The 27,051-nt window shown below is 37.0% G+C and overlaps 1 protein-coding gene across 19 annotated transcripts in view; it reads left to right on the top strand.

Moving 5' to 3' along the window:
* The window catches only part of DMD (dystrophin), a 2,667,987-nt gene that overhangs the window by 1,877,478 nt on the left and 763,458 nt on the right, over window positions 1-27,051 (top strand). For all 19 annotated transcript variants that reach the window (XM_086387503.1, XM_086387509.1, XM_086387510.1 and 16 more), the window contains one exon: window positions 1,400-1,564. In XM_086387503.1, coding sequence (XP_086243629.1) covers window positions 1,400-1,564 — 165 coding nt within the window. The remainder of the gene's footprint in view (window positions 1-1,399; window positions 1,565-27,051) is intronic.

Below are 27,051 nucleotides of genomic sequence, written 5' to 3'. Positions count from 1 at the left end.
GAGTTGCTATTGCAAATTCACACTCTTTCTTCCTGTGTACCTGTTTTAGCCCTTAAAAATCTGAAGAAAAAGGCTTTACTCTTACTTTTCCTGGCTCTCTGCTTACACTTGAGCTTGGGCAATAATCACTAATGATTTTCTTATCATTTACTGTCATGCAGAATATTGCTCTCTTTTTCTCTGTTATTTTTAGTTGTAGGATAATTGCTTTACAACGTTGTGTTTGTTTCTGCTATACAACAATGTGAATCAGCTATAAGGATACATGTGTCCCCTCCCTCCCACCCCACCCCCATTCCACCCCCTAGGTCATTGCAGAGCACTGAGCTGAGCTCCCTGTGTTATCCAGTAGCTTCCCAGTAGCTCTCTATTTTACATACGGTAGTGTATATATGTATATGGTACTCTCTCAATTCACCCCACCCTCTCCTTCCCCTCCATGTTCACAAGTCCATTCTCTACGTCTGCATCTCTGTTTGCTCTGGACTATTTGCATGGGTTACTTTATTTAATCCTACTGTGACCCTATCAAGTGAGTTCTACCATTGCCCCCATTCTGTAGAGGAGGCTTTGGGAGTTAAAACCTGACCAAAATGTATGAAAAGGACAGAACCACGATCTGAAACCAAGCAGCTTAACTCTAGACCTTATGATGTTGAACAGCATACCACACTGCTCCCCAAGTTATTTAAAATTTTCAATCCAGGACAAAATTATAGAATGTTATAAAGTTGAGATAATAGTATCGATGTGACAGATTTGTTGGGCATATTAAAGAAGATATTAAATGAGAAACTTCTAAATGTGTTTTTTGGCACTTAATAAAAATTGCTGATAATCATTCCATTATAATTTAATTCAAATGTATTTTACTTTCTATTTCCACTCATCTGATTCTGTTTTACTTGGTTATATTAGAGCTCGCAAACTACAGTTCACAAAAACGCTTACATCACCAGTTTTCTTTGTAGATGAAAGAATTTCCTTGTACAATTTTCCTGACCATAAAAGAACATTAGAAGCAAGTATAAAGAGAGAGTATCTGGCATATAATATACAAGACACCATTACATTAATGAATGAGTGGAAAAATGAAGAATACAGTTTTTTGCTTTCATTAGTCAGAGTTGGGTGCGCATTTGTGTGGCTGTGTGTTTTGAATTTAAAAAAGAAAGGTTTGTTGCCTTCAAAGCATAGAATTTTTGGAAAGATTATTAATCAATGATTTGTCATACATGAATTAAATCCTAACATATAATACGTGTAAGTCATCAATATTATGCTGTTAAAATACCAAATTCAGTAAATTTCTATAATATTTCATAACAGTAGTTTTTGAAAATATTTATTTTTTTAATTTAAATCATGAATCTTTTATTTTTTTTTTATTTCCTTGTAGGTTTCTAGGAGTTTACCTGAGAAACAGGGAGAAATTGAGGCTCACATAAAAGACCTTGGACAGCTTGAAGAGCAATTAAATCATCTGCTTCTGTGGCTGTCTCCTATTAGGAGTCAGTTGGAAATTTACAACCAACCAAATCAGACAGGACCATTTGACATTAAGGTAAGGATTTCTTGCACTAAACATTATTTTTCAAGAGTGGGAATATCGCTGACATAAATCTCTCATTTGTTATCATCATCGTTGTTGTTAACTTAAAAGGATGTTCATAACCTACAAATTGAGAGTTATGTTTATTCAGTGGAAATTTTTAGGACTTAAGCCCAGGAGGCAGCATCTCGAGTAACCCTGAGACAACTGCTCTAAGGAGGTGAAGGAAAGAGCCAGATTATATAGAAGTTTTGCAACAAAGGGCAGGTAGTCTGCAAATCAAAAGATTATTGTCAAAAACAGGAAAACCAGATATTTCAAGTTAAGAAATTTAGCACTTTTCTATGTATGGGAAGATGCAAGAGTTTGGGCACATTGAAATCATTCCTTTGCTAAGGACCTCAGCTCTCTGGGGCCAGTATCCTGTATTTTCATATCCTGAGTTTCCTCAGGACTCATCATAGGGAGTGGATACGAGATGACAGGTATTCTTTTCATTCTTGAATGTAGTAAGAGCTCACCGGCTGGCCCACCTTGGACAGGAGTTGCTGGTGACTGTGACATGCTTGTTTATTGATATGGCAGGAAATATTCCAATTTTAATTTTTATAATGCTGTTGTTGCTGTTCAGTTGCTCACTTCTGTCTGACTCTTTGTGACCCCATGGACTGCAGCACTCCAGGCTTCCCTGTCCTTCAGTATTTCCCAGAGTTTGCTGAAACTCATGTCTATTAAGTCGGTGATGCCATCCAACCATCTCATTCTCTGTCATCTTCTTCTCCTCCTGCCCTCCGTCTTTCCCAGCATCAGGGTCTTTTCCAGTGAGTTGACTCTCTGCATCAGGTGGCCAAAGTATTGGAGTTAGCTTCAGCATCGGTCCTTCCAGTGAATATTCAGGGTTGATTTCCTTTAGGATTGACTGATGTGATCTCCTTGCTGTCCAAGGGACTCTCAAGACTCTTCTTCAGCTGGTGAAAGCATATTTTATATACACATATATATTCTTTATATATACATATATATATAATGTTAATTATAGTAATAATAATATTATTATTACTTGACTAGCATTTTTAGTTTTTTCTTCTGGCATTTACTAGCAATAATGTTTCATTAAACTCATATCACTAGAATGTCTTCATCATGTTTATTATTATAATCCACTTTCCATCCCTACTTTAATTGTACTTAACATATGTCTGTAGACTCCTTATCTAAAACTGAAGTCATTTTGAAGACAAAGTGCCTACAAAATAAGTATCAGCTCATTAGTAGACATTATAAAACCCTCTCAGACTTATTCCAGTTTACCTTTCTATCCTCTCTGCCAACTACTTCCTCTTGTATTCAAGACATAACAAATGATATATCATTCTCTGTATGTGGTTTCATGCCATGCCTGTTTTCTTGAATGCCTCGTACTTACTCCTAGTAGAGTGAAAAACCCTTTTAGAATTGCTTATAAACCCCTGTATCTATCTCTTACAGCCTTTGTACAGTGATTGGCACTTAAATTTTAGAAACCTGAGTATCTCATCACACTCTTCTTTGAATTCAGAGGGTGTCTACTTACTTATCTCCCTTGTCCCATTCATTTCTGAACACTCCTATCTCAGGGCTCAGTGCATGGTGGTAACTTGTTAGCATTTTAAAATCAGTGAATAAAAATATTAATGAGGTACCCAGAATGGTAATGAGATGGTCTAAGAAAGCTTAGGGATCCAGACAAACACATCATCGTCTCCTCCTTTCCATGCCCCTGTACACACTGATTGTTCTTTCTTTTCTCCCTTCCCAAGAGCCCATTTCAAGGATTTGTCCCAAATATAATTCCCTATTTTTGCATCTCCTATGGGCCAACAACATTAAGTACCCAATCACATAAACCAATTCACTTCAAAGCACAATCCATAAATTAATGTAATGATGGGCATTTTCAGACTAAATAAGTTAAATAATATCTTTGAGTCAATTGCTTCATTGACTCAAATTATTAAGTGTATTTACTTTCCAGGATTATAATAACCTAATGTTTTTATCTCCATCTAGTTGGTCTTTTGGTAGGAGATAAGGATAAAAGCAAGTGTGAGGATCTTTTAGAGAGATATAATGAACATTTAGGAAGGATGGAACATTTAGGAATGAGGAAAGCAGAGAGATATAGAAAGGTTTGCCACAACTAAAATGAGTTATATTGGGTTGGCCAAAACCCGAATAAACCTTTGGATCAACCCAATATTTGCAAAGTGCACTGCATTACTTTTACCTTACTTCTTCCTGACATGTTTACATCTCCCATTCTGATAGCTACCCCCAAGAGCAGATGGTATTGTAAGTCACAGGTAGATATCATTTCACCCATGCAAAACCCAGGCTGCTCAACCGGTGGCATGGTCTTGGGTTCAGTTTGACAATTATATTCAAGTCACAATAGGCTTGATCCAGAACAAATTTAGGTAGATTTAAGAAGGTATACTGGAGAAGGAAATGGCAACCCACCCCAGTACTCTTGCCTGGAAAATCCCATGGACGGAGGAGCCTGGTAGGCTGCAGTCCATGGGGTCACTAAGAGTTGGACACGACTGAGCAACTTCACTTTTCACATTCATGCATTGGAGAAGGAAGTGGCAACCTACTCCAGTGTTCTTGCCTGGAGAATCCCAGGGACGGGGAGCCTGGTGGGCTGCCGTCTATGGGGTCACACAGAGTCGGACACGACTGAAGCGACTTAGCAGCAGCAGCAAGAAGGTATACAGGACAAAGTAACAGCATAGCCAGTATAATGATGACACAGTGGAGGTCTTGACACCAGGGTGCGGCTTCTGATGAACCCGTCACCCTGAACTTGGGTCATGTGTGGTCAAAGGGATAAGACTGGATGAGTGCAAAGCACATCACATTTTAAGTCGTCAGTTCTGGCCTCCTTTCAACTCTTCCACCTAGCTAGCACCTGGTGTCCTCAGAGGTATTTCTCTAGCACCCATTCTCCAGTTCAACTGTATCCCATCAATACTGATTTGTTATTACTCAGTAAATAATCTCAACAAAGAAGAACAGTTGAATAATAACCTCAGCCAGATTATCAATTATCTTGGATCAAGTTGTCCTTAAATATCTCTTGTTAGTGTAACAAGAGGAAAGGCCATCAACTCGTCATTCCTCACCAGAAATAGCTTTTTGGAACTCATAGATAAAAGCACATTCCTTCACTTTTAAATATAATCTGTGGTGGAAATGTGCTTCTTCAGTAAAATGATGAAAAATATATTCAATACGAGCTCTCTACATGGAATATATTTAAGAGAAAAGATAACAAAATCATCTGATACAAATGGATATTGTTGACTCAACCAAAGTAACTTTTATCCCAGTGTGTGTACATCAGAATGGTTCACAAATATGAAAAACTTTCACTGGGTCTTTGTCCATGGCCCATAGGTTCCTGCCAAATGGGCCCCTGCAGTTTAGCATGAAAGCTACTCTCAGCTGTGTTAATCACTTTCCTTTATTAAAACTCCAAGACACCACTCTCACTGCTGTGTATAGTTTCAGAGAGTCATGATATTTGCCCTCCTGCAGCTCAGTCTAAATCACTGAAGGGAAAGGCAGCTGCTTTTTCCCTGGCAGGAAAACTGCTTGGCTTCAGCCCTCTGTGCATATCCTGAGTTTTTCATCTCTGAAGTGTAGATTTCAAAAATATTCCTTTAGCCATTTTCTTCTGCTTGTGGATATATCCAAGGCAGAAAAGATCATAAAATCATATATATGATGACTTGAAAGGTTCTTCCCATAATTCTCAGACCCCTAACTTGTAATCAAGACATAGAGACCTGTGTGAATAATTTACTAACCAACCTAGTTCTTTATTTCTCTTTGTCTAGCTTCTATCTATATTCACTGTCTAATAAATGATTTATGAAGATTGCATGGAGTTCTTCTGTTAAAAGATGTGTGATTTTAATCTGTACAGCTTGCTGTAGCCCTCTGATTAAAGAAATTAAACTTTTTTTCAGTTAAAGAATTAGGGGAAAAATGGACTTGGCTTAACTTCAAACTGCTGGAAACCAAAAAGTTTGCAAATAGCTTTGAGGACATGCCCATTTTTTTAATACAGAGAAAGAACTTTAAAAAATATCTTGGGAATGAGTTAATGCAAAGAAAGTAGGCGCACAAGCACCCTCTACTTCGTAAATTTAAGCAAAATTTCCTTGTCTGGCCATGGTGACTATGGCTACCTCTGAAACAAAGAGCCTAAAGCCTTGCCATCTAGGGCATTTGTTTTCTCTAGTCAAACTCTGAGCACCTGTTAGAAAAATATGCAATATCCTCTGAGAGCCTCAGTTTTGCCTGCTTGGCACTTCATGCTTATTGATGAAATGCAGCTAGCTGTGTAATGAAACCCAAATAAAAAAAGCCTTAAGGGCTCTGTTCTAATACATTGTTTATGCTGGTGTGAAAATTGACTGCACATCGCTTGGTTTGTGCAATTTACTCCCGAAATATTCCTATTCAGGAAATCCTGCAAATAGCAATATTCATCTTGAAAATCACCTCACAGAACCCTTAGCAAGCTGAGAAACATAATCAATGAGATCGTGATGTAGAGGGCAAAAATTAGGCATAATCACAACCCTTTCCCATCAGTCAGCCTACTAGAAGGCATGACTTTGAATTTTGATTTTCAAATGTACTCTCGATTTAGACACAAAATATGTTGATTTTCGGTTTCAGAAATGATAATTGAATGCTAATAACCAGGAACCAGTTAAAATTTCTATAGTGGGTCTTATGCTTTTAATCTTTAATGAATACTTTCAGTAATGACCTGGAGATATACTACTTATTTGACGTGAAACTGCCTAACTACTGTTTTCCAAACTTTTTATTAAAATAGGAGGTGGGGGAACATATAATTTTATGTTGCCTTACTGACTGAATTATGCACATATTGATGACAGGGAGGGTTCCCCCCCTTTGAAAATTACTTTCCACCTGTGACCCATTAAAAAGCATGACAATGTTGTACTGGCTCTTCCTTACCATGTAAGACACTTAGTTGTCTATAAGGTCAATTTCACGCTGAAAAATACCAAAGGACACAACTGTATTGATTGAATGTTAAAGTATCTGAACACCAAAATTCTTTGCATGTGTTCACATTGCTGTTAGTATTATCAAAGAAAAATTGCATAGGACAACTTAGCGTGAAAGTAAGATTTTATTCAAGTCTTTTTCAGTAGGGGAGAGGGAGTGCACTCAACGCTCTTGAAAGAAAAGGCAAGAAAGATTTTAAGCATTGAGATGAGCTAGGGGAGAAGTACTAGAGGACATTAACTGGGAGGCTGATTTTTTTGATTAGGCTAGTGTTTGCTAGTTGTCACTTATTGAAGGTAAACTACTCTGCTGCCACAGAGAATGGGTGTTAGAGTACTATCCTGGATATTTAACATTGTAAAAGGATGGCTCCAAGGTCCTTACAAAGGATATTCCTGGGTTCTAAAATATTTACATCTCAAAAAGGCAGAAAATAAATTTACAATAGAAAGTTTTCTTTTTTTTTTTTTTTTAGTTTGAAGAAAGTAGTTTATGGACAGATATAACTGTATATAATAGTTTGAATAAAGAAACTTAGTTTAAAGACATTTTATCAGCACTATGAAACATACTATTTACTATAGAATATTATTAATAAATAGTACTCCTATTTATAAGAACTATAAAATAGTACACTCATTATAACACTATTTTGTAAAGTCATAAATAACTGAAGAAACCCACCATCCATTGTTGTTCAGTCACTAAGTTGTGTCCAACTTTTTGCGACCTCATGGACTGCAGCACGGCAGGCTTCCCTGTTCTTCACTGTCTCCCAGCATTTGCTCAGTCTCATGTCCATTGAGTCAGTGATGCCATCCAACCATCTCATCCTCTGTTTCTCCTTTCTCCTCTTGCCCTCAATCTTTCCCAACATCAGAGTCCTTTCCACTGAGTCGGCTCTTTGAATCAGGTGGCCGAATTGCTGGAGCTTCAGCATCAATCCCTCCAACGAATACCCAGTGTTGATTTCCTCTAAGATTGACTGGTTTGATCTCCTGGCTGTCCAAGGGACTCTCAAGAGTCTTTTCTAGCACCATAGTTCCAAAGCATCAGTTCTTCAGTGCTCAGCCTTCTTTATGGTCCAACTCTCATATCCGTACATGACTACTGAAAAAAACATAGCTTTGACTGTATGGACCCGTATTGGCAAAGTGATGTCTCTGCTTTTTTAATACACTAGCTCTAGATTTGTCAGAGCTTTACTTCCAAGGAGCTAGCAGCTTTTCATTTCATGGCTGCAGTCACTGGCTACAGTGATTTTGGAGCCCAGGAAAATAAAGTCTGTCACTATTTCCATTGTTTTCCCCATCTATTTGCCATGAAGTGATGGGACCAGATGCTATGATCTTCTGTTTTTGAATAATAAGTTTTAAGCCAGCTTTTTCACTCTCCTTTCAACCTCATCAAGAGACTCTCTAGTTACTCTTCACTTTCTGCCATTAAAGTGGTATCATATGCATATGTGAGGCTATTGATACTTCTCCTGGCAGTCTTGATTCCAGCTTATGATTCATCCAGCCTGGTATTTCACATGATGTAGTCTTCATAAAGTTAAATAAGCAGGGTGACAATATACAGCCTTGACATGCTCCTTTCCTAATTTTCCATGTCTGATTCTAACTGTTGCTTCTTGACCTGCATACAGGTTTCTCAGGAGACAGGTGAGCTGGTCTGGTATATCATCTCTTAAAGAATTTGTAATATATAGTTCAGTTGGTAAATAATCTGCCTGCAATGCAGGAGACCCCAGTTCAATTCCTGGGTCAGGAAGATGCCCTGGAGAAGGGACAGGCTACCTACTCCAGTATTCTTGGGCTTCCCTTGTGGCTCAGCTGGTAAAGAATCCACCTGCAATGCAGGAGCCCTGGGTTTGATCCCTGGGTTAGGAAGATCCCCTGGAGAAGGGAAAGCCTACCCTGGACTGTATAGTCCATAAGGTCACAAAAAGACAGATATTACTGAGCAGCTTTCATTCACTAAAATGTATTACATTTAGACCAAAATATGATATAAAATTAAATATAAGAAAGTCAGTGTTATTCACAGGATTTCATGTGAAAGAAGAGAAAATTTATGGATTATGTGCTTTAAAAGATTCCTTTGAAAGTTTTCTAAAGTAAATGTGCAAAGGAAAGAGATGCAGTCCTATGATCAGGAAGAAACCTATCTAATTTTTTTTTTCTGTAAATTTTAATCAAGCTAAAGGAGCATGTTACAGCCATCTTTCTCAGTTCCTTTTGTGTTCAAGGAAACTAGGTTTCTGATTGAATAACTTAGGCAAACTAGTCCATGTCGTTCATTTTAGAAGTATTCTGTTGTTGAAAGACCAGTTGAACTGACTTTGAGACTTGGGTGTAGAGAATATTTGCAGAATGGTGTAAGCAATCGGTGTTTAATAAGGGAGATTTTCATGCAAGTAAGAAGAAGAAAGATTGTCAGAGCAGACTTTAAACCAAGTTCTGAGGCCAGAAGGTAGCCACTTAAGAAAATTCCTAGATATTATGCTAGGAGCATTTTTAGATAATGGAGTGAGGATAGCAGAGGCCATTTGATGTATGTCTTTGTTTGCAGTTTGAATGTTTTTGGTGATGGCACAGACATCAGAGAGGTTTTAGTAAGATTGTCCGCAGTCATGGTTATTTCCTGGGGCAAAGAATGAAAGATGTGGGAGTTCTGGTGGACTTCTGAGTAGCCCATACAGCAGCAGCTCTAGGCGTGAAGATTGTCCATACATAATCTACTGTGCTGATGAGTCTTTTGAAGTATATATCAAGTTATTCAGCTTCAGCTCTCAGAGCTTCTTTAGACCCTAGGGGGAAAATTTTAGCTCCAAGACAATCTAGACTCTCAATAGCGATTTGGACAGTCAGCTTTTAGTCTTCAGTCATGCCAAGACAGGAGAATGGGAGAAAAATCGAATACATTAATTTGGAGAGTGGTGGCCAGACATTGAAGGAAATGAGAATAATTGAAATTTGGTCATAACTGACAAAATGTGTCAGACAGCAGGATCCAGTACAATCTACATTTAGATAGCAAAATCATGTACTTTCAAAAGAAAAGTAAAATAGCTAAAAGACATTGAAGAGGACCAGAATCTAATTACCCACAAAGGTGTGCTATAGTTTTATATCAAAACATACTAATTTTCCATATAGTAGCCTCCCATTTGATCAAAGATACTCAGAGTAAGATTATTCTTGTTTACAAAATAAGGCTGGGCTCTTTTATTACATAGATGGAGCAGGAATAATAATTTACCACATAGGCTCTTTAAAGTTTGTTTTGCTGAATATTTTCATAAGGAATTTCAGATTTGACTTTTTAAAAGTTTCATAGGATTAAGAAGCCAAACCAAGAATTTGACATCAGATTTTACCTGCCATGGCTATAGATTTGGGTCAATTCTTCTATTTTCGAAGTCCTTTAAATATCCTAAGGTCTCTTGAGACTGCCAGGGAGTGACATTCCTCATTTATCTATAAGACTGGATGTCCTGTAAGCCAGGTACTAGGCCAGATTTTCCAAGAGGGCTTTGTAAGTGTGGGCTCCATAAAATAAACTGGTTTTCCAAAACTGTCAGGTCATATCTGATTCTATGCACATCGTTCTTAAATATGACATTTCAGTCAATGTCTTGGTTATATAATCAGTTTTCTCAACTATGTCGTGTTACAAGAAGGACAGATTCTTATTAAACCTATGCAAATAAATATATTGCCATGAATGTAAGAATACTTGATAAGAGTTTCTGAGTTCTGGAGGGATCAGGCAGGGAGAAAAGATAAATGTTTCATTTCTTTTCACAGAAATGTAATCTACTAAATTGCTATGAGTTATAGATAGCTTAAGGAAAAAAGAAAAAAGGAATTCTTTATGTTAAGAAAGTGGAACATTAAAACATCAACCATATTTCCAAAAATAAAAGCCCTAATCAAATCATCCTTAATCAACTCATTCAGTTTTATGTAATTGATTCTTGTTTTACTCGCTCTCGGGTTAGCAGTTTCCTAAAACCCATTAGCTTCTCCACTCAAGTTCTGGAATTCCTGACTCAGTCCAGTGGTATGGGTCACAAAGTTATTTAAGCAAGGCTATCAGAAGTCTGTGTCCTAGAGTACCTGGCATAGTCCTTCCCAAGCGTTTTGGAGACAGTCCCTTTTTCTTGAAGAAAAGCATTCTGGCCTGAAACTGACAGGAAACACTTTCAGGGAAGCCTCAGAATAGAACAACAGATATCTGTAAATGACAAAAGACTTCAAATAATCATGGTTAAAGACCTGATGAAAGTTCATTTGACAAGGAAATTTTGTGATTTCTGTGGTACACAGCATTTTAATGTAATAACTGAAATTATGACTGATAACATGCTGCCATTGTCTAATATTAGGCAGAGCAGTACCAGGATATATCACGAACAAGGAGCATTAACAAATTTCTAGGAAGTTCATATAAGTACTGAAATATTTAGGTTAATAACATTTGACCCATACAAATACAACCTAAGGAATTATCTCTTCCTATTTGATGATATGCCACATGCAACTCAATGTACCACATAAACCTAATTATTTTTAATCTCTTTATTTTTAGAAGGTTAGAGAATAAATCCTTTGAGATTTTCAAAGCAGCTTAAGATCACGATTTATTTAGGATTTGATTTGTGGAAGGCAAAACATTAAAGGTTGTCAAAAATGTGAAAAGTTTTGCATACATGGAGAACCAGGATCATAGGACACTAAAACAATGCTTGACTACTTATTTAACCAAAGTGACAATAAAAGATATCAAAAATAAACATGATTGTAAGAGACTTTAGCTCTTTCAAAAGTGAGATACCTCAATTCTCTTAAATAATCACGGACATGATAAAATCAACATAAAGTACAAGAAACTATTCTAAGACACAGAATCATTATTGCCTAGGTGGATTGCTCAAAAAGTAAAGAAAAACTTTTTATAAGCTCTTATTTATACTGATGATGAAGCTTAAACTCCAATACTTGGGCCACCTGATGCAAAGAACTGACTCATTTGAAAAGACCCTGATGCTGGGAAAGATTGAAGGCAGGAGGAGAAGGGGACGACAGAGGACGAGATGGTTGGATGGTATCACTGTCTCACTGGACATGAGTTTGAGTAAATTCCAGGGGTTGGTGATGGACAGGGAGGCCTGGTGTGCTGCAGTCCATGGGGTTGCAAAGAGTCGGACACGACTGAGTGACTGAACTGAAGCTCTTATTAAGAACAGGCAAATAATATAGAAAACTTTGTCATTTTAATAAAGAGAAATTAAATTCTAGTTTTTTATTAGTATGTTGTTGGTACTAAAATAATTTTTTAAAACGTTTAAAAATATATCCATCCAATCATAGCCACCTTTGACCACATGACATAAAATTTTTCCATGTCTATTCACATTTTGTCCTACACTTCCCCTTTTCCTTCTGGAACAGTCATTTTTCCTTAGGACAGCATCATTCCCTTCTTGCTTAACAAAAACACATGCAATATATCTGGTATGTGCATACAAAGTTGTTTATCTTTGACATTATTATTTCTAGACATTATATATATTATATATATAATATATATAGTTTTAGTCATTGGTAAATTTTATTTTACAAAGAAAACTAGAAAGCAGATAAATTTGAACTGTCACATACTAGCATTTTTTGCAGACTAGCAAAGCTTATGAAAATAAATTGAGGTTACCTGCTCAATAGGAGAGCTAAAACTTCCCACTAGTAATTGTGGGAGGAGACTTTGAAGATTTTCTTTGGACCTAATATGTAATCTTGTGGAGGTTGTGGACTAAAACTTCAGCGACTGACTGAAGTTATGACACAGGGCTATCTGGGTGTCTCCAAAGCCCATCTGAGTATATAAAATATCCAGTTTGTTTCTAAGTAGACTATTCAGCTTCAGGTGATTAATTTGGGGGTTCCTAAGTCCCTTGTGAGCCCCCTGTAGAGGCAGGGAGTGTATAGTTTAAACGACGCTAGGGAGTTGAGAGAATGGAGTGGCAAAGGAGAAGCCTGACACAAATGGACAGAGGGTGGACAGCTCAAGGGAGCCAAAAAGAAGGTACAGGGCAGTAGAAGGAGAACAGAATAGTGAAGATGTTGGGAACAGAGAGGTCTTAGAAGAGCCAGTTCAAGGAGATCATAAGTTTCTCAAAGAGGTCAATTGAAAATTCCAAATTATCTTTAGTAAAACCATGCCAACAAGGAGAGAAGCAGACAGCTCCATAGCAGTAGTCTTCAGAGTAGGAGAATCAGAAGACAGAATTTTTCCTGGAGAAGGGAAGAACCACAGTAATGGCAATAAGGAAAGAAAATTCAAATGAGATCTCTACAGAGAAAGAGTACTCTAAATACCAAAGGACTGAAGCTCAACCAAATGAGATCTCATTGAGAATTTTCCATGTTCTAAACCAATGATAGCTTTCAAACAAGTAAGCCTGGGACTCTAACCCAGCCTTAAAAGTATACTCAGAATCTAAAGAATCAAAATCTGTCCTTGCCATGCTTCCAAAGATTGTCATCTGGAGCACTGGATTTTGAGATGGACTTATCAATGGATCTTCAGTCAATCACTCAGGAGTGTGGAATTCTCCAGGTAAGAGTAATGGAGTGACTAACCATTCCCTTCTCCAGGGGATCTTTCTGACCCAGGGATGGAAATCTGGTCTTCTGCACTGCAGGAGAGCCATCAGGAAAGCCCTTTCAGAGATTAATTTCTAGTTCATCCTAGGTCAGGAAGATCCCTTTGAGAAGGAACTGGCAACACACTCTAGTACTCTGGCCTGGAGAATCCCATGGACAGAGGAGCCTGGTGGGCTATAGTCCAAGGGGTCAGAAAGAGTCAGACACAACTGAACCACTAACACACACACACAGTTCATTGTTTGGAGTAAGATAATTCACTTTCAAATAGTTAATCCCTTAGATAGATGTATACCAGCTCAGGTTAAATCAAGTAAGATATCTGATTTAGTTTCTTTTTATTTTTTAAGGGGTAATGTTGGGAAGGTGAGGAACAGCAAAGAGGACACTGACCTCTTAGCCTAGCAATCTTCCAATTCTCTTTCTTAGTTAAAAGTTTCAGTGTTTTCTATTAGTTTGGAAAGTATTTCTGTGGAATATGTCTTGAAAAATAGTTAGTGGAACTTATTTGACAAAAACACAAGATATTCTCAGTTACCATGCAACTAGACAATTTTTCTGGAAAATTTTTTTAAAACCCTGAGTTTAGGTTGACTCTGGGGAAGAGTATAATTCTGGCTCTGATAAAACCTTGAAGATTGCTGGAGTTTGTGGGTACCATATTTGAATGAAATTAGGCATCAGCTTTTCTCTTTGAACTCTGGGCTATCAGAATTCTTCCTCTTACTTTCCATCCCTTCTACTCAATTCCAAAATCCATTGCTGAGCTGAAAGAGCTTGATAAGGGGAAGAAAAACAGAAAACCCAAGTTCAAATCTCATCTCAGACACTGACATTATGCCATTGTTTCACTCATTTACCCTTCTTAACCTGGCTTTCCTCCTCATTGAAAGTGAAAACCAAGCCAATTTCCCTGGGGCACTATTGAATTAAGGTAGCACTGAGGTGGGAATACATTTTTCTAAGGCAATAGAAAAAGGCAGTGAATAGGACCTTCCTTTTGTAGCTGGAATTTTGATAAGAGCTCTTAAAAAGAAAAGTCAAGCTTGCAAAATACCCCCTCTTTCAAAAGAAAGCAGCAAGTTGCCACTAGAAAACCACTCCAGAAAGCTTTCAGGTAGTTTCATCATTCACCAAACCAGATTGCCCATAGAAGTAGAAGATTCTAAACTTGGGAAGAATTTCTTGAATTGAGAATTTCTGGAACAGAGAATTCAAGTAGAACTAACAATTTGTTGGCCAAGAAGAAATAGGTGTGGCTTTTACGGTTCTCTTCCTTATGAGGGCAGGGAGGAGGTCAAACGCTCCCTGCCAAGACAAGGAAGAGAACTCCAAATGAACCTCTATTACAGTGGTATTCAGACCATTCTGCTTATAAAATTTAAAAAATATGAATAGTTTGGAAAACTAAGTATCTGCTAGCACATTTTAAAGTTAGCATCCATTTCCTTCCTTCAGTCCAGTTCAGTTGCTCAGTCGTGTCCAACTCTTTGCGACCCCATGAACTGCAGCAGGCGAGGCCTCCTTGTCCATCACCATCTCCCGGAGTTCACCCAAACTCACGTTCATCAAGTCAGTGATGCCATCCAGCCATCTTATCCTTTGTCATCCCCTTCTCCTCCTGCCCCCAATCCCTCCCAGCATCAGGGTCTTTTCCAATGAGTCAGCTCTTGGCATGAGGTGGCCAAAGTATTGGAGTTTCAGCCTCAGCATCATTCCTTCCAATGAACACCCAGGACTGGTCTCCTTTAGAATGGACTGGCTGGATCTCCTTGCAGTCCAAGGGACTCACAAGAGTCTTCTTCAGCACCACAGTTCAAAAGCATCAATTGTTTCACATTCAGCTTTCTTCACAGTCCAACTCTCACATCCATACATGACCATTGGAAAAAACATAGCCTTGACTAGATGGACCTTTATTGGCAAAGTACTATCTCTGCTTTTTAGTATGCTATCTAGGTTGGTCATAACTTTCCTTCCTTCAGTTCAGTTCAGTCGCTCAGTCGTGTCCGACTCTTTGCGACCCCATGAATCACAGCACGCCAGGCCTCCCTGTCCATCACCAACTCCAGGAGTTCACCCAGACTCAACGTCCATCGAGTCAGTGATGCCATCCAGCCATCTCATCCTCTGTAATCCCCTTTTCCTCCTGCCCCCAACCCCTCCCAGCATCAGAGTCTTTTCCAATGAGTCAACTCTTCACATGAGGTGGCCAAAGTACTGGAGTTTCAGCTTTAGCATCATTCCTTCCAAAGAAATCCCAGGGCTGATCTCCTTCAGAATGGACTGGTTGGATCTCCTTGCAGTCCAAGGGACTCTCAAGAGTCTTCTCCAACACCACAGTTGAAAAGCATCAGTTCTTCGGTGCTCAGCCTTCTTCACAGTCCAACTCTCACATCCATACATGACCACAGGAAAAACCATAGCCTTGACTAGACGAACCTTTGTTGGCAAAGTAATGTCTCTGCTTTTGAATATGTGATCTAGGTTGGTCATAACTTTCCTTCCAAGGAGTAAGTGTCTTTTAATTTCATGGCTGCAGTCACCATCTGCAGGGATTTTGGAGCCCAGAAAAATAAAGTCTGACACTGTTTCCCCATCTATTTCCCATGAAGTGATGGGACCGGATGCCATGATCTTCATTTTCTGAATGTTGAGCTTTAAGCCAACTTTTTCACTCTCCTCTTTCACTTTCATCAAGAGGCTTTCCCTCCTTGGCATATTGTAAATATTGACATTTAAAAAGTGTTCCATTACTCTTTAGAATGTATCCAGTGGAATCCAAATATCATAGCAATAGGATATATAACATTATCCACTTTTTAAAAAATACAGAAAATAAGCACATTGTTAATAATTAGAAGTTTCATATCATTCCTCTTTCTTTTTTAAATCATATTTCCATTTCACTTCCCCAAATAACATGCAAAGAGCTGTATCCTAATGTAATATATGTTTATGCTATAAAGTCTTTAATTAACCACTCTTTCATGCTTCTATATGACAAATACACACTATGGTTTCAAATTCAGTGTTTAAAACAATTTTATGTGACTGTAAGTTGCTAAGTATTTTTAAAAATCCTTTAGATTGAGTTATATCTACAACCATTAATAATAAGTAAACCTAGTAATAACCAAATTGCCTAAATATATGTAACTTTTGATGAGCAATTATTATACGTACCGAGTAGATTTTTGGAAATGACTCTATGAATGAAGTGACTAAGTAAATGCATGATGGTACCTTGATTAAAAGAGGATTTCAATCATTAATATTTTGAATTGTGTTCTGATTTGGCACAAATATGTCTTAGGTAAAATACACCATTGAGATACATCAGACAAGTGTGCTTTTGTTTTGTAAAGTTGGAGCACTATTATTAACTAAAAAGTAGGAATGATAATTGATGTAATGTATGTACCACAGGAACAAGCCTAGGCAAATCCCTTGTAGAAGCTAAGAACTTGGAAACTGCTTCCACGAATGCCATCTATGCCCACATATCTCTAGGAAATGCTTTGTGTACCTCCAGGGGCGTATGCCAGTCTGAAGAGTGCCACTCTAGGAGAAATTGAAATTTCTAGAAGAAATTCTATGAGAAGGGAAGAAGGGCAACTCAGTCCCTGGCTGGATACTTGTTAAACTCTCAAAACACTACCAAATTTATCTTACCACAGTCCATGCCTTTAACCACTGCAGTATTCCTTACTCCAGCAATACTTGGATCATACTGTTGATTCACACTGAATTTACTAATATCGAAAATCACTAATTCTTTTTCACATATGCTGCTTCTAGTTGACTTGTCCTCCATCTTGCCCTTGTGTCATCTACCTTTTTAACAGTTAGATGCAGGTCCATGAGTAACTTTCCTGGCCCTACTCAAGCTTATCCACCTCGGTCCCTGACACTACTGATCAAATCATGACCAAAGCAGAGAAGACACAAGAAACTCATTGCCATGGAGAGGCAGCATCTGTATCTATTCTGTGTCTGTTTCTGGTTCATCTCTGGTGATTTCAGTTTCTCCATTTTTAGCGACAATATCTCCATCTACTTGTGATCTCCTCTGCCTAGGTTCTCATTGTTCTGCCCTCTTACTACCCTACCCCTTCATTCATTTCTCCAAGAAAGAAAATCTGTTCTTCACTCCAAACTGCTTAAAGCTTTAATAAATGTGTTAAGCCATTAATCCAGTTGAAGTAGAGATGGGGAGGTAATCTTCAGTTTCTGATTCTATCATACATTGCATTGCAATCTCTTAGGTTGTTTTCAACTTCAGGCTTCATATGTCTGCCTTCTACAACTTCATCTACATTGTGAAAACAAAGTTCTCCACTAAGATCGAATCCTAAGGCAGAGCTCTTCAGCATATCAATAGAAACCTCCATTTTGACATCAAATTAAACCATTCATTTCCTTTGATTGTTCAGTTAGTTATCAAAGTCTAATTGCTTTATTGCCTTCATAGTGTTCCATTTTGTCTACAAATTGTCATCTGGAGATTTCATCAAAAATATTATACTGCTGATGTGCACGTGAACTTTATTTTGCATATCCCTGATCAACCTCTCTAAGCAAAGGAAGACATGAGACTAAACTAATGAAATCTTCATTCAGCTAACAAACCATTTATTAACTACAGTGTCCTCCTATGTTAAGGTGACCCTCATTCTCAATTTGCTTAGAGATGAGTTGATGTATAAATATACCTCATTGAACTAAATGCAGTCAGTGAAGAAGCATTTACACTGTAATGTAGGGAGTACAGTTATAGGATGTTGTGATAGCCCAGAAGAGTGACACCTAACCTAATTGGGGTATTATTTAGAGCACAGCTCTTCCATGTGGTCCCTTGATGAACAACAGCATCACCAAGAAGCTAGTTAGAAATGTAACTCCTTGGGCCTCTCCATAGACTTCTTGAATCAAAATAGATGGGAGTGAATATCAAGAAACTATTTTAACAAGCCCTCCAAAAATGCTTTCACTTACTAAAGTTTGGGAAGCTATGCTCCAAAGACAGTCTCCTGGGAGATATAATATCTAAACTGAATCTTTGAAAGATGAGTGGGAATTGATAAAGTGAAATGTGTGTGAGGAAAAGGAAAAGGGTTTCAGAGAGAAAAGGCAACAAGAACCAAGATATGAAAGTGATTAATGGTATGAAGTATGGGAAGAAAAAGAAATATAATGATATTAATATGTAAGCCCAGGCGTGTATTTCACTTTGAGGAGCTTGGACAGTATCTTTGAGAGATGTGGGAACTTTTAAAGAGAGGTGGCTGGCAAACGCTCAAATTTGAGGAGTGTCGCCAAAAAAGGAAAGCAGCCAGGAGATGACTGTGGTAGTTGAGGAGTAACATGGTCCTAGATGAGGACTTTGGTAGTAGGGGCAAACAGAAGATAATGTAAAGGAACTATATTGACATTTGTACATATATAAAATAGGTCACTGATGAGAACCTACTGTGTAGCTCAGGGAACTACTCAGTGGTCTGAGATGACCTAAATGGAAGGGAAATCCAAAAACGAGGCTACATTTTTACATATAGCCGATTCACTTTGCTATACAGCAGAAACTAACACAACATTGTAAAGCAACTCTACTCCGATTTAAAAAAATAAAACTGTATTTCACATTGTTAATGGTGACCCAGTGATAAGCCATGAAATCAGCTTGATAAATAAGCTATTGTGTAGCACAATAAGAGGATTCCCAGGTGGCTCTAGTGGCAAAGAACCCACAAATATAATCACGTTTTTGTATTTATTATATGTGGTATGGGTATTTTGTAAAACTGTTGTTTTCATTTAAATATCATTTCATTTCTGTTTCTGATTTTAAGAGAATCTACATATCTGCATGGTCCTTTTACAAAAAAAGACTTAGTACTCTAGCAGTAAGCTCATACTGGGTCATTTATTCTAAGATTGAACACGAATGCATCCTTTAAGACAAACTTCAAAAGTGAGAGTTGTTTTCTTTGTTGAAAAAAATAATACTTTCTTGTGGTAAAAAATTCAAATCCTCCCTTGCATCTCCATCTCTCAGCCATTCTGTTTCGCTCTCTTCAGCTACTGAAGTTATCAGTTTCTTCAGTAGCACTTCAAGGAGAGGGTGTGAGTGTATGAGTGTTTGTGTACATATTCTTTCTTTTTCCTGTCTGCTTTAAAAAAATAGTTGATAGAATACTATAAACACTTTATGCAGTGTTTTTTCCCATTTAATGATCAAAACAATTATTTTCCATATTAGCACAAGAATGGTCTCATTTTTGCAGTTGTATACTATTGTATTCTAAGGATGTACCGTAACCCATTTGACCAACATTCAGGCTAATGAACATTTAGTTGATTTTCAAGTTTTATTCCTGCTACAATAATACAATGTATAACTTTAAGCTCATGTCATTTTTCACATAGCAAGGATCCCTATAGGATAAGTTCTTAGAAGTAAAATGACAGGGTCAAAATGACATCTGCTATTTTAGTGAATATGGCCAAATAGCTCTTCATACAGTATTCCCATCAGTAATATGAAGGAGTTTGTTCCCAGAGATCTTTGCCAATTCATTGTGTCATCAACCTTTTTATTTTTGCTAAGCAAGAAAAAAGTCATCTCATTGTCATTTTATTTTGCATTCTTCTTTTGAAAGAGGATGAAATTTTTTGAATCACAAAATGTTTCTGAGTCATTTGTATTTCCTTTTCTGTGCACTGTTACACATTTCCATTTCTTTTCTATTAGGTTATTGGTCTTTTTCTTATTACAACAAATACTGTTTACAACTGTATTTACAAAGAGAACATGCTTTTTTAACAAGGATTTTAATGAATGTTCCTTATGACAAATAGATTCTAGTCTGAAGGTTATAACCTGAAAATATTAAAACAAACCTTTGAATTGCATAGAAATAGTCTTTGCCCTTTTGAGCAAACAGTCCCACACAGAAACTCAATGTGATGACAAATTATAGAATAAGTGCAGATTTAATTTTCTCAAAAAATTTGGAACTGGCATGTAAATATTTGCCTTCTCTATCAGTCTAACTGTATGTAATGGCTATGACAGGGTTTGTCCTTTTAAAGTACCTATGTCAACTGATTCCCATTCTTTGAAAATATTTCATTAATTGACGAAGGCTTGTAGCTTTATTCAGTGTTGCATTTTCTAACCAAGTCTTAAATAACTATGTAGAAGCTTAAAATTTTATTCCCACACCTATTTTTCCTTTAGGAAATAAAAAATGCGCTTTCGCAAACTTCCAGAGATCTCATCATGGTTTCCTGTTTGACTTGCTAGTTTCATTAGTGTCCTGAGATGTAATTTATCTAGATCAAGAGAGTTAATTCTGAGCAGCTGGGAACTTCCTAATCTCTTTACCCATCTTGGGCTCCTCTCTCTGCTATGTGTTTTATTCTTCGCACTCAGAATATCACTGCTGCTGACATGCAGAAACAAACCCAATCAAAATAAAAAGATTCCCACTTCTATTTTCCATCTACCAGTAGTTTACCATCTTTTCCAAAAGCAGACCTATCCTTTCCTTGATCGTTCTATTGCTCCAAGTAGACCTGTAAAAGTCCTTTTGTCACCCTAAACCATTTCTACACTTTGTTAAAATCATGTTGTTACTTCACTACAGTTTAATTTTTTTTTTCTTACTTACTTACCAGTCTTCCACTCTCTGTTAAGAGCAAGTTTACATAATGACACATTGGAGTAGGTTATGTGAGAACATTTGAAGCAATGTTAGTGTTATTTTTTTAATTTCTCTCAAAAGAAAGCTCTGCTCTGTATATGGATGCCATCCATTTCTGAGTATGTGTGAAGGAGAAATGTGGGAACATTTCCAATAGTTTTCAAACAATTTATCTTTAAGTGAATGAATGAACCACCTGGTTTACTGACTATATTGCCCAAGAGATGGGTTTGATTGGCAGATAGAATACAAGGTAGAAACAATGGACATTAAACGAGGAAGGTTTTGAACTTGCAAGTTACCACCCTTGGTGGCAGTAAGTGTTTATAGAAAATAACAGACTGGGATTTCACATCCCTTCAGAAGTGCGGTGCACTTGCCTTTTGCAATACTCAAAAAGTCCCATTTTTCTAATCATAACTTAAAAAAAAATACAACTACCTTTCTTACTTGCCTGTCTCAAAAATCTGTGTCTGTGAAGCTGTTTATTTGCAAAGCTGTATCCCTCAAAGATAAATGTTATATCCGTAAGTATGAAAATGGATTGAAATTCTAGGCTTAACACTTACCCATTCCCAATTCTAGTATACACCATGTACAGCCATGTATCTCAAGCTTTAATGTAGTTGGAGTAACCTGAGGATATTTTTCAGATGTACTTCCCTGGTGTTATTGATGCCACTGGTCCGGGAACTACACTTTGAAAAACATTGTGATGGATTCTTTTTAAAAATTATGTATTTATAATTTATTTATTTTGGGCGGTGTGCATGTTCATTGCGGCACGTGGTCTGGGCAAGCGGAAGCTCCTCTCTAGTTGCCGTGTGCGAGCGTCTTACTGCGTCGGCTTCTCTTGTGGAGCACAGGCTGTCCGGCACGTGGGCTTCAGTGGTTGTGGTGCACAGGCTTAGTCTGCGCCATGTGGAATCTTTCTGGACCAGGGATCAAACCCATGTCCCCTGCATTGGCAGGTGGAGTCCTAACCACTGGACCCCCAGGGAAGTCCATGTGATGGATTCTTAAGTAGGCAAATAGTCACAAATATAGTAAATATACAGGAGGAATCATATAGATAGGTCTTGGGGTCAAATATTGACTCACACAAATGCAACTTCTTTGTTTATTCCTCACTGATCTGTGTAAGCTTCCTCCATGCTGGATAGTGAGAAAAAAAGATCTCACTCTGAAACCAATTTACCAGTCTCTTTATATGAGTTGCTATCACTTGAATAAATGGCCAGTCTTTAAGATTCCTTTACTCTCCTCCTGTTCCTCTGTAAGATGGTGTGTGGATTGACAGGTGAGAGAAAATTACTGATACATGGCATACATGATCTACAGTCTTCACGCAGGTCTCTGTACTCTTTTCGACCCTCTGGTCTCTGTACCAATACTCCTTGTCTGCCTGGCAAGTTTGTCAGCTCTCTTGACTTCATGGCTGTGAACTTGTATTTTCATCAGGAAATGCCATGCTCTACTCATTAAACTATATTGGTTGCTAAAGGAATCCTTAAATCTGTGAGTTACCGCAGAAGAGTACTTAAAATTCTAAATATGTGATTATGACAGCTCTATGAGGAAGTATGACTATCATTATAGGTAAGGATGACTGCCAAGAAGTTATAGCAACATACAGCCACTCATCATACTGTTTTGAGTGGGGAGAGTGTGGACTTGGTGTTTACAGATAGAACACTATATCAGTTGCTGCAGGGAAAACCAAAAGCAACAGAAGCTATGGCCATTATCTTTGTGATTTTATTTTAAAAGAGGAAGAAAAAGACAAATATGTAGAAAAATCATTTAACACTAAAGAGAATGCTTTAAGAAATATTTATTTTAAGTAAATCTATTTTACTGTTCATTTGCATCTCATTAATGTGTACCAATTTAATCTACCACTCATATTTAAGAGTTAAAAGAACTACCAAAAGGATTGGTTTAAATTAAAGATGAATATCTCTAGTGAAATTCTATAGGGTTGTAAAAATAGGGCTTTAAGGAATACCACAGTAGTATTTCCTCTTTAGCATACAGTTCTGTATCCTGAGATTTCACTTATTATATTAATTTGTATGTCATTGAAGGGCTTCCCGGGTGGCTCAGTGGTAAATAATTTGCCTGCAATGCAGGAGTTCGATCCCTGAATTGGGAAGATCCCCTGGAGAAAGAAATGGCAACCCACTCTAGTATTCTTGGCCTGGAGAATTCCACAGACAGAGGAGCCTGGAGGTTTACAGTCCATAGGTTCACAAAAGAGTAGGATACAACTTAGTGAATAAACAACAATAACAAATGCCATTGAAAATAGATGTAAATTATAAATCTAATTAACAAATACAATTCTAGCTTGTATATTAAAAGTACTCCTTTCATCTAATAGGCACAATTAGCTGATGTTATTATATTCTTTAGTCAGTTGTATCGAATACATGACTTAGAAATCACCTTTGTAGTCCAGATACTTCCAAATTGCCATCTATCTGCTGTTCTCTTTGTCATGGATTTCTCTCATTCTTCCTGGCTGTCTTATGAACTGTAGTATTGGTATGACTAGACTTATTCATTCTCATGTTTGGAAAAGAAATATGTATATATTGTTATGTTTGAAGTTATACATATTATGGAGGATAACAAATACTTCAAATACATATTTGATACATATGTTTTTTGAAAAAGAAACACCTTAATTGTAAATTAACTACTTAAACTATCACCCAGTGTAAATGCATTCAATTTGCTCTGTAATTTCAAAACAGTATACATTAAAAACTGAGAGTGTGCATAACCAATACTTCTGATGCCACAGCTTCCATCTTATAAATACTTCATTACCTCCTCTGGAAATAATAAATATCAATTATTCATCATAAGAAGGGCACAATGTATATAGTTAATAACAGAAGCCATAATTATTTAACTTGGATTATTTTAATAATAGTTTTAATTTTAAGATGAGAAAACTCAAGTTGCATTTATAATAATAACATGATATAACATGCTAGTCATTCAAATGAGATTGATTTTATTGAAATTAATAATTCTGTCAAGCATTCAAAAGGCAAAATATGGAAGCATTCACAAGAAAGTGTAGAATATAACTAAAATTCTACTTATTGACCCATGAAATTACAAAGCCATGCATGCATACTTTTAATTTTCAGGGCTTTTTGAGAGAACTTTTGTGATTAACATGTAGAGAAAATATGGATAGATAAGCATCTTTGTCTTCTAAATTATTTGAAGTAGGTGATAAGAAACACAAAATTAATAATTCATGGTACCATTTATTACAATATATCTTCTAGTATTAGCATAGTAATAAGTATTAGTGATTTACATAATTGGAGAGATAACACAAAAACAAAATTAGGCACACATCCATATACATTCCTGTGCTTCACTCAAAACTAGGCAAATGTTATCTGAGATTATATCATGTATATGACATAGCTGACGTCAGATTTTTTATAGATAGCATTATTCTTTTATTATTTTTTATATCTTCAATGAGTTATGAAAAGAAAAATGACTAAATAAAATTTTAAAATAAGTTAAATAGAATTTTGGATACCTTATAAAATGGGAACAATGATTTAAAGTGGCTTTAGGATAGATAAGTAATCTGTTCAAAGTATTTCTGATTTAAATAGAGCAAATCAATAGGATTATGAGATTCCAAATGAGTAATAATTAGGTTGTTTCCAATTTTTCATTAACGTGAACAGTGCTGAAAGTTCACTTGGTAGGTCTCTTCAGTAACCCATGTGACAATACCTAGAAGTAGAACTACTGACATTAAGATCAGTTCAGTCGCTCAGTCGTGTCCAACGCTTTGCAAACCCGTGAACTACAGCACACCAGGGTTCCCTGCCCTTAACCATCTCCCAGAGCCTACTCAAACTCATGTCCATCATGTCAGTGATGCCATCCAACCATCTCATCCTCTGTTGTCCCCTTCTCTTGCCGCCTTCAATCTTTACCAGCATCAGGGTCTTTTGAAATGAGTCGATTCTTCGCATCAGGTGGCCAAAGTACTGGAGTTTCAGCTTCAGCATCAGTCCTTCCAATGAATATTCAGGATTGATCTCCTTTAGGATTGACTGGTTTGATCTCCTTGCAGTCCAAAGGACTCTCAAGAGTCTTCTCCAACACCACAGTTCAAAAGCATCCATTCTTTGGCACTCAGCTTTCTTTATAGTCCAACTGACATCCATACATGACTACTAGAAAACCCATAGCTTTGACTAGACAGACCTTTGTCAGCAAAGTAATGTCTCTGCTTTTTAATATGCTCTCTAGATTGGGCATAACTTTTCTTCCAAAGAGCAAGCATCTTTTAATTTCATGGCTGCAGTTACCATCTGCAGTGATTTTGGAGCCCCAAAAAACAGTCTCTCACTGTTTCCACTGTTTCCCCATCTATTTGCCATGAAGTGATGGGACCGGATGCCGTGAATCTTAGTTTTTTGAATGTTGAGTTTTAAGCCAACTTTTTCACTCTCCTCTTTCACTTTTATCAAGAGGCTCTTTAGTTTTTCGCTTTCTGCCATAAGGGTGGTGTCATCTGCATATCTGAGGTTATTGATATTTCTCCCGGCAATCTTGATTCCAGCTTGTGCTTCATCTAGCCCAGCGTTTCTCATGATGTACTCTGCATATAAGTTAAATAAGCAGGGTGACAATATACAGCCTTGACAATATACAGTACTCCTTTTCCAATTTGGAACCTGTCTGTTGTTCTATGTCCGGTTCTAACTGTTGCTTCTTGACCTGCATACAGATTTCTCAGGAGGCAGGTAAGGTGGTCTGGTATTCCCATCTCTTGAAGAATTTTCCACAGTTTGTTGAGATCCACACAGTCAAAGGCTTTGGTGTAGTCAATAAAGCAAAACTAGATGTTTTCCTGGAACTCTTGCTTTTTCAATGATCCAACGGATGTTGGTAATTTGATCCCTGGTTCCTCTGCCTTTTCTAAATCCAGCTTGAACATGTGGAATTTCATGGTTCACATACTGTTGAAGTCTGGCTTGGAGAATTTTGAGTATTACTTTGCTAGAGTGTGACATTAGAGTATTAGAGTATTATTTACAGTAGAGTACTACTGACATTAGAGTATTCATATCTTTATTATATATCATAAATTGTTTTCCACAGTAACAGAAAATGACATGAATTTATTAATTTAATTTGTGTATCTGGTTGAACAGGTTTTCATTTCTTGTGCATCAAACTTGTTGTCTATGAGTTGGTTATTCACATACTTGGCTTGTTGTTGTTGTTCTTGTTGTTTATTCACTAAGTTATACCTGACTCTGCTTAATTTTATTTAAAAAAAATTTTTTTTGAAGTCTAGTTTATTTACAATGTTGGGCTAGTTTCCTGTGTACAGCAAGTGAATCAGTTATACATATATCCCCTGGTTTTGTTTTTTTTTTTTTACATTCTTTTTCATATAAGCCATTACAGAGTATTGAGTAGAGTTCTCTGTGCTGTGCAGTGGGTCCTTACTATCTGTTTTATATAGTAGTAGTGAATATATGTCAATCCCATCTCTCCCCCACCTTATCCCCTAGAAACCATGTTTGTTTTCTACATCCATGTTTCTATGTCCATTTTGTAAGTTCATTTATACCCTTTTATTTAGATTCCACAAATAAGCAATATCATATATTTATTTTTCTATGTCTGACTTACTTCACTCAGTATGATAATCTCTAGGTATATCTATGTTGGTGCAGATGGCACTATTTTGTTCTTTTCCAGTTTTCTATTGATTGTTTGCTTTCTCTTACAGATGGTATGAGTCATCTGTATATTCCGAATTTTAGTAGCTATACACATCTAAAATATAATTCCTTACCTGAAATCTTATCATAGATTTTACAGGAGAAAAATGAAATATGATCACTTTGCTGGAATGGTACAAATCATAGAAAGTTGCAAGAGCATAAAAATTAAGTATGGCCGACTAGTTGAAGACCTGGGAACCAAAATGAAAGCTAACATGTTGTATGAACCAAAG

Source organism: Bos grunniens, chromosome X (genome assembly GCF_055505025.1).
Source record: "Bos grunniens cultivar Pamir isolate PY7600 chromosome X, Bosgru_T2T1.0, whole genome shotgun sequence".
In the NCBI taxonomy this organism is placed as follows: domain Eukaryota; kingdom Metazoa; phylum Chordata; class Mammalia; order Artiodactyla; family Bovidae; genus Bos; species Bos grunniens.
The sequence above is the reverse complement of the archived record's forward strand: the minus strand, read 5'-3'. Positions and strand labels throughout refer to the sequence as shown.